This window comes from Coregonus lavaretus (genome assembly GCF_964263955.1).
Source record: "Coregonus lavaretus genome assembly, chromosome: 36".
Lineage (NCBI taxonomy): Eukaryota > Metazoa > Chordata > Actinopteri > Salmoniformes > Salmonidae > Coregonus > Coregonus lavaretus.
In genome coordinates this window covers 17,533,584-17,541,438 of record NC_140023.1, presented here as the reverse complement: position 1 = coordinate 17,541,438, position 7,855 = coordinate 17,533,584, and the positions used below count along the sequence as shown (strand labels likewise).

Sequence of the window (7,855 nt, the reverse complement as noted above, 5' to 3'; positions counted from 1 at the left end):
TTCGTGGCTAGCCCCACCCTCAGACTCACCTCGTCACTGTTCCACCTGTTGGACACGGTGGGCCGCAGCCCTTTGACACACACCACCTCCAGCATGTCCTCAAAGGACGGGTCTGACGGTACCATATCACAGTATGGCAGCTGGTGGTCCTCCACTATACCTGAGAGAGACGAGAGAGAGATAACGGTGTGCAAATGAACACTGGTTCAACAATACCGTCAGTGTAGTACTTTTCATAAACAGCTGAAATCTTATGCCCATTACTGCTTTTGTAGTGACTGGTATGGAATGCCAGTATCATGTGTACATAAATACCGGTATGCCTGTAGATTCATGACTACACGTGTGTGTGTGTGTATGTGTGTGTGTGTGTGTGTGTGTGTGTGTGTGTGTGTGTCCGTACCTCCTGTTATACAGCGGCGGGCAATCTCCCAGATGATGAGAGCGTAGCTGTATATATCAGCCATGATGTAGGCCTGGAAGTGGTTCTTGTTCAGGGTCTCGTCCAGCACCTCTGGGGCCATGTACCTCCGGGTCCCCACCCGTGTACTCAGAGGGACGTCTACCTCGTTGGTATCACTGAGGACAAGAGGTTGAAGAACAGGAATTCAGAATAACCTACAGGGAAATAGTCAAAGGTGCCCCAGAAACAACAGTTCAGAACTGTTCAGAAGAACAGCCATAAGTGAAAACATGGGTTTTGTATATTAGGGCAACACAAAATGATTGTTGCTCATTGGACAAGTTCAGGTACTCCCCCTCCCTGTTTGTCAGTTCTTTATTTTGGTGCCTAATAAAGAGAACCTTGTTTAAAACCTCCATGACTGAGCAGTATCCTACCTGTTGAACTTGACGGCCAGGCCCAGATCGGCGATGCAGCAGGTGCCGTTCTTCTTCATCAGGATGTTCTTACTCTTCAGGTCTCGGTGGGCGATGGCCGGCTTGCCCTGGGTGCCATAGATCTCTGTGTGGAGGTGGCACAGGCCGCAGGCAGCAGAGTAGACCAGTCGCAGCAGGCTCTGGGTGTCCAGCGTGGTGAACTTCAGGTAGTCATACAGGGAGCCGTTCTCATGGTAGTCTGTGATGAGGAAGAGCTGTGTGAAGGCCCCAGTACCCTTGATGTCTGCCGCAATGAAACCTGCAGATGTGAGAAGAGAGGTGAGGGGTGTTTAGTGCTGTAGTGAGATGTAAGCCTTGCCCTGATACATGACAGTTGACCTCAGCCACGTATGTATAAGGACACATGTAGGCCTAAAAAAACACTCCAAGATTATACACTGCTCAAAAAAATAAAGGGAACACTAAAATATCACATCCTAGATCTGAATGAATGAAATAATCTTATTAAATACTTTTTTCTTTACATAGTTGAATGTGCTGACAACAAAATCACACAAAAATTATCAATGGAAATCAAATGTATCAACCCATGGAGGTCTGGATTTGGAGTCACCCTCAAAATTAAAGTGGAAAACCACACTACAGGCTGATCCAACTTTGATGTAATGTCCTTAAAACAAGTCAAAATGAGGCTCAGTAGTGTGTGTGGCCTCCACATGCCTGTATGACCTCCCTACAACGCCTGGGCATGCTCCTGATGAGGTGGCGGATGGTCTCCTGAGGGATCTCCTCCCAGACCTGGACTAAAGCATCCGCCAACTCCTGGACAGTCTGTGGTGCAACGTGGCGTTGGTGGATGGAGCGAGACATGATGTCCCAGATGTGCTCAATTGGATTCAGGTCTGGGGAACGGGCGGGCCAATCCATAGCATCAATGCCTTCCTCTTGCAGGAACTGCTGACACACTCCAGCCACATGAGGTCTAGCATTGTCTTGCATTAGGAGGAACCCAGGGGCAACCGCACCAGCATATGGTCTCACAAGGGGTCTGAGGATCTCATCTCTGTACCTAATGGCAGTCAGGCTACCTCTGGCGAGCACATGGAGGGCTGTGCGGCCCCCCAAAGAAATGCCACCCCACACCATGACTGACCCACCGCCAAACCGGTCATGCTGGAGGATGTTGCAGGCAGCAGAACGTTCTCCACGGCGTCTCCAGACTCTGTCACGTCTGTCACGTGCTCAGTGTGAACCTGCTTTCATCTGTGAAGAGCACAGGGCGCCAGTGGCGAATTTGCCAATCTTGGTGTTCTCTGGCAAATGCCAAACGTCCTGCACGGTGTTGGTCTGTAAGCACAACCCCCACCTGTGGACGTCAGGCCCTCATACCACCCTCATGGAGTCTGTTTCTGACCGTTTGAGCAGACACATGCACATTTGTGGCCTGCTGGAGGTCATTTTGCAGGACTCTGGCAGTGCTCCTCCTGCTCCTCCTTGCACAAAGGCGGAGGTAGCAGTCCTGCTGCTGGGTTGTTGCCCTCCTACGGCCTCCTCCATGTCTCCTGATGTACTGGCCTGTCTCCTGGTAGCGCCTCCATGCTCTGGACACTACGCTGACAGACACAGCAAACCTTCTTGCCACAGCTCGCATTGATGTGCCATCCTGGATGAGCTGCACTACCTGAGCCACTTGTGTGGGTTGTAGACTCCGTCTCATGCTACCATGAGAGTGAAAGCACCGCCAGCATTCAAAAGTGACCAAAACATCAGCCAGGAAGCATAGGAACTGAGAAGTGGTCTGTGGTCACCACCTGCAGAACCACTTCTTTATTGGGGGTGTCTTGCTAATTGCCTATAATTTCCACCTGTTGTCTATTCCATTTGCACAACAGCATGTGAAATGTATTGTCAATCAGTGTTGCTTCCTAAGTGGACAGTTTGATTTCACAGAAGTGTGATTGACTTGGAGTTACATTGTGTTGTTTAAGTGTTCCCTTTATTTTTTTGAGCAGTGTATATCTCAGTCAATCAAGACTCTCTACATTAAACTAATTTAGATCAATTTAGAAAGAAAACTGCAAACGGCAGTATATGGTTTAGATGGAGGCAGAGACAGCATTCGTCTTTGCTACAAGTTAGTGGTAGGAATGACACTTACCTAGTATGTTCTCGTGCCTCATGAGGACTGTCTGGTAGATCTCGGTCTCTCTGAACCAGCTGGCCTCCTCCCGGGTGAAGAACACCTTGACGGCCACCTTCTCTCCCCGCCAGCGACCCAGCCACACCTCGCCGTAGCGCCCCTTGCCGATCTGACGCACCATCTGGATCTGCTTGGCAATGGTGCGCTGCACCTAAAATACACACCAGGGAGAGAGGCATTGAGCATATATATATCAGATCAAGAGTAGCTTACCACAGATCATACCTACTACAACCTTTACTATTTGTTCGTTCTTTTAGGTGGTATTTGCTGTTGCAAGCCAGACATTTTGCTTCCTAAGGCCTGTGATGTGTTATAATTAAGCAATAAGGCCCGGGGGGGTGTGGTATATGGCCAATATACCAAGGCTAAGAGCTGTTCTTAGCACGACACAATGCGGAGTGCCTGGATACAGCCCTTAGCCGTGGTATATTGACCATATACCACAAACCCCAGAGGTGCCTTATTGCTATTATAAACTGGTTGCAAACGTAATAAGAGCAGTAAAAATAAATGTTTTGTCATACCCCCGTGGTATATGATCTGATATACCACAGCTGTCAGCCAATCAGCATTCAGGGCTCAAACCACCCAGTTTATAATTTACAATTTCACTTAACCTACTATAACCTAGCTATGGCCAAAGACACACACAAAACTGCAGTTACACTTTCCTGGAAAGCAGAAGTCACATTTTGAGCAGCCTATTATATAACCATAGCCAAAGGCTTTTCACCCAGGTCACATGCTCCAAAGCCCCTCCCTGTGCAGTGTGGGGTCCTTACCAGCAGGGGGAGCCCAGAGCCACTGCCAGATGACTGGCACTGGTTGATGAGGTCTTTGAGAGACTCTCCCACAGGGATGAAGGCCTCGTCCTGCTCCAGGTCCCGATGGTACCGCTGCCGCTCCGTCTGCCACTTGTACCTGACAGGAACACACACAGATCAGTACAGGGCACACATGCTAAAGCTACAATAGATGAATGACAAGCGCAGTAATGTAGCAACAATCTGACTTTATTTTTTTCATATGCCATTTAGCAGACGCTTTTATCCAAAGCGACTTACAGTCATGCGTGCATACATTTTTGTGTATGGGTGGTCCCGGGGATCGAACCCACTACCTTGGCGTAACAAGCGCCCTGCTCTACCAGCTGAGCTACAGAGGACCAAACAGTCCTACTTAGTCACAAACCCATGAAAGTATTCATAGAAATGCTAACTGACACCAACAGGTGACTGACTTTGATTCTACCACAAGTTAGGTTAACCAGGACTCAATTCCCATATACATATGGAAAGAAAGTTGGAATCTCGATTTGTGTAAGCTCTTCTCTGCAGTAGTCCTACCTGTAGTAACAGACTACCGTGATGCAGATGAGAGTGCAGCAGCATACAGTCATTGATATAAGGAACGCCAGCCAGTGGGCACTGCCAAAGTAGGAACCTGCAAAACAACCCGAGTCCCCAAATGAAATTAAGTCTCAGACCCTGATATACCAGCTCAAGAATACCCTACTGGGGCCATTATACAGAGGAACATAGTTGGCCCTAAGCCTCACCAGTGTCCATTGGGGGAGGTAACGTGGGCTGCAGGTCCCGATTACAGAAGTCCGTCCCACAGCATTCGATCGTTCGCCTTGTCTGAGCCTTGGGAGAATCCTGAAAAAAAAGAAGAAATGCAACCATGTTTGTTGTTGTTGTGGTACTCAATTCAACAGGGGTTCTTCAAAAAGAATTGTTAACAACAACTAAAATATAAAATAGCTATATACACATATAATAACAATATTCTAAAATGTTACAACATATAATTGACACCCCTGTGTCACGGTCCCTCCATCCAGACAACACATGCTTACCTTGCATTGAAAATGTGAGCCTTCATACTTCATGCAGCCAGAAGTCAGAATAGCTTCTCCATTATCGTCCTCCTCTATGATGGCAAAACATTGGCCATTCGTCCTGCAATAAAAACATTCAAGGAGTACGGTTCCCAAACACACTTACGCCTCGATCACACCTACACCGTCATTGTGCAAAATGGCACGCAGCATCATCTGGATATGTGTGCAACAAAAGTACAACATTCACCTTCTGCTACCATTTCTGTCAAGCCGTCTACGCATACAATTTGATGCATACGTTCGATAAATCCAACGCATGCACCACACAGAACGCACTGCAACTGCCTCTGCAACACAATGCTGCAAGGCAAACTAATCGTTCCATTGGAAATTAATGTACTTCTGGTGTACAAAAACGCAATGACGCTGTGATCGAGGTCAGCGTTTTGACCAAAACTTCCATTGACATTCATCACAGACCCAACAGTCAGAGTTGGAACAAACATATCAATTAAGAATTTGGCCTTGGTTGGTCACTCACTCGCAGGTGTTATTTTTGTGGTCCTCTGGACAGTGGCCCGAGCAGTAGCAGCTCAGAAAGCGGGCGGCGTCCTCTGGGGCCACCGTGGAGTCGTCCCCGTGCTTCCTGGACTCATGCTTGTGCCCGGTGCCATGGAGCATGTGGTCTGGATTCTGACCAGCTGGATGGACGGAGGGAGAGAGAGAAGGGAGGTAGAGAGGTTGGGAATAGACAGAGTAGGAAAAATAGTTTGGTTTTATAATGACAATGAAAATGTCACAATCCATAATGTTTTCCCTCCATCTGGGAGACGCTGTCGGCCCTCGCAAAAACAGGTTTTCACTGCACACATCAATGTTGTCTTAAATACAGAACATATAAATACATTGTGTAACATTATTTTCATTCCACCGCCTAACAACATCTGTAGTCAAATACGAGGCTATATATTCATCGTAAACACATCAGTCCTATGGTGGGGTTTATTTATCTGCTGTCCTGCCCTCTATTAGTTTATATATGAGAGGGGTCTGGTCTGGTCCTAATTGTGTGCTCATGTGATGAGTCTGATCCATATATGGCCAGAGGGCTATTTATACTGTGTACTAGTGTCCAGTCAGAGCCATCACATGCATGAGTGTAAGCTAAGCGGAATACTGGAGGGCCAAGCCCAACCTCTGTTGTTCTCTCAGCAAAACATTATCACTGTTGTCAATCTGATTGCAATTACATATGAAATTGAAAACAACAGTGTGGTTTAATGGAGGAAAATCTAATATTCATGCAGGCCATTATGTTGTGGTTCTTTATAATGGCAAGGTTTAGGACACAGCAAATGTTCACTGCTAAAATCAGTTTACGCTGGTTAAACTAGCCGAGAGCGCACTGCCAGGACTCCGGCAACAAATCTACTGATATCTTAAGGAGCCAGTCAGAGCCATTAAGATTAGATGCATGGCACCATGGATCCAAAGCCAGGAAGAGGCCATTTTACAGAGCAGCACACTAATATTACGTTAAGTCCCTTATGTTGCATTAAATGTTGTGTATGAGCTCACTGTGTGACTCCTCCTATCCTCACGTTACTGTCTGGTACTCCCTCCACCTCTTCTCATGCCCTTTCTCCTGATCTCTTTTCCTCTCCTCCTTCAATGCCCTGACTTTCCTTATCGCTCCACCTCTTGCTCGCTTCTTTTTTCCCCACAGGCATTTTGCTTCTCCGGTCTGTTGTTCCTCTATTGTCCTTCTTGTTCCATATTCTCCTGTTCTTGACTTCTACCTCGTCCTAGCCCCTCCTTTCTCTTCCCCTCCCCCACCCCATTTCTCTGCCCCTTACTTATTTCCCTACCCCCCTCCCCGTCTGCCTTTTTCCCTATTCACTCGCTCCAATACTCTTCCCCCCCCCCCCCCCGCCCCTCAGGAGAGTGGACATGGGCTGAGGGGCTCCTGTGAGTCGTGAGCATAAAGTGATGTCTGTGTGCGGCACTCGGCGCGGCTTCGGGGCACTTCCTCTGGAGCATGACGTGACTCGAGCCTGCTCCAGTTCAGACATGTCTGCAGAGAGCCAATCACCTGCAAACATACACTTTTAAACGTCTCGGCAGCAGAACGGCACCCCTTTTTTTTTTCTCTCCCTGCTGCTTGTCTCCATCTCCGCATTCCTTCCCTAGACCCCATTACCGGATTCAGGGTTGTTGTTCATGTTTTCCTCAGTTTTTTTTCCCTTCGTTTTACAACCGAGTGCCCTGGTGGTTCTAGATTGAGGCTGCATTCTATGAGTAATTCTATTGGTAAATTACTATTTAAAAGGAGACCCTGAGAGATAAAGGGGCTTCTGTTAGGCTTCAGTTCCTTTTTACAGTTAATTTGTACGCTGATCATGTACGTAGAGACTCCCTGGCTTACTGACGTCAGACAGCCTAACAGTCGACGAAGACTACTACTTCTACGAACGCTTCACTTTTAATGTTGTACTTCAGCCAACAGAATTTCCCAAATAAATTATGGAACCCCAGAGGGTGGCAGACAAAAATGTGCCAGTCATAACTTCGTTTTGGGATCCTTTAGAGTCAAATGAAAGCCAAACACTTACGCAAACACATAATAGCTGTATCAAAATAAAAGCAACCATTAGGCCTCTATATTCTACATTTCACCAATTAAAGCAAAGCAGACCATAACTCTTCAGTAATATTTTATGGGTACAGAATAGACAACCAGGCAAGTGACTCACTACAGTCCTCATTAAAGGTGTCAACACTAAGGTCACATCACTAGAGCAGATTTATGAACCCAATCAGAGCAGAGAAAATCACTGTGGCAGGGGGTTGTGAGTTCATAGCCGTATGCTAGAACTGGGGTCCTCTGGGCATAGAACAAACACAAATCTGTTGTACAAACAAGGGGGGCAGGGGCTATCGGTGGCAACACCCTGAAAAAATAAAGAGGC

General features: G+C 47.2%; 1 protein-coding gene across 1 annotated transcript in view; it reads right to left on the bottom strand.

Moving 5' to 3' along the window:
• LOC311110710 (bone morphogenetic protein receptor type-1A-like) overlaps positions 1-7,855 on the bottom strand; it is a 73,588-nt gene that overhangs the window by 2,735 nt on the left and 62,998 nt on the right. The window contains exons 4-12 of the mRNA XM_084153267.1: positions 5,428-5,587; positions 4,902-5,004; positions 4,602-4,701; positions 4,390-4,486; positions 3,826-3,964; positions 2,999-3,191; positions 841-1,138; positions 404-579; positions 30-160 (exon numbers count right to left, since the gene is read on the bottom strand). Coding sequence (XP_084009393.1) covers positions 30-160; positions 404-579; positions 841-1,138; positions 2,999-3,191; positions 3,826-3,964; positions 4,390-4,486; positions 4,602-4,701; positions 4,902-5,004; positions 5,428-5,587 — 1,397 coding nt within the window. The remainder of the gene's footprint in view (positions 1-29; positions 161-403; positions 580-840; positions 1,139-2,998; positions 3,192-3,825; positions 3,965-4,389; positions 4,487-4,601; positions 4,702-4,901; positions 5,005-5,427; positions 5,588-7,855) is intronic.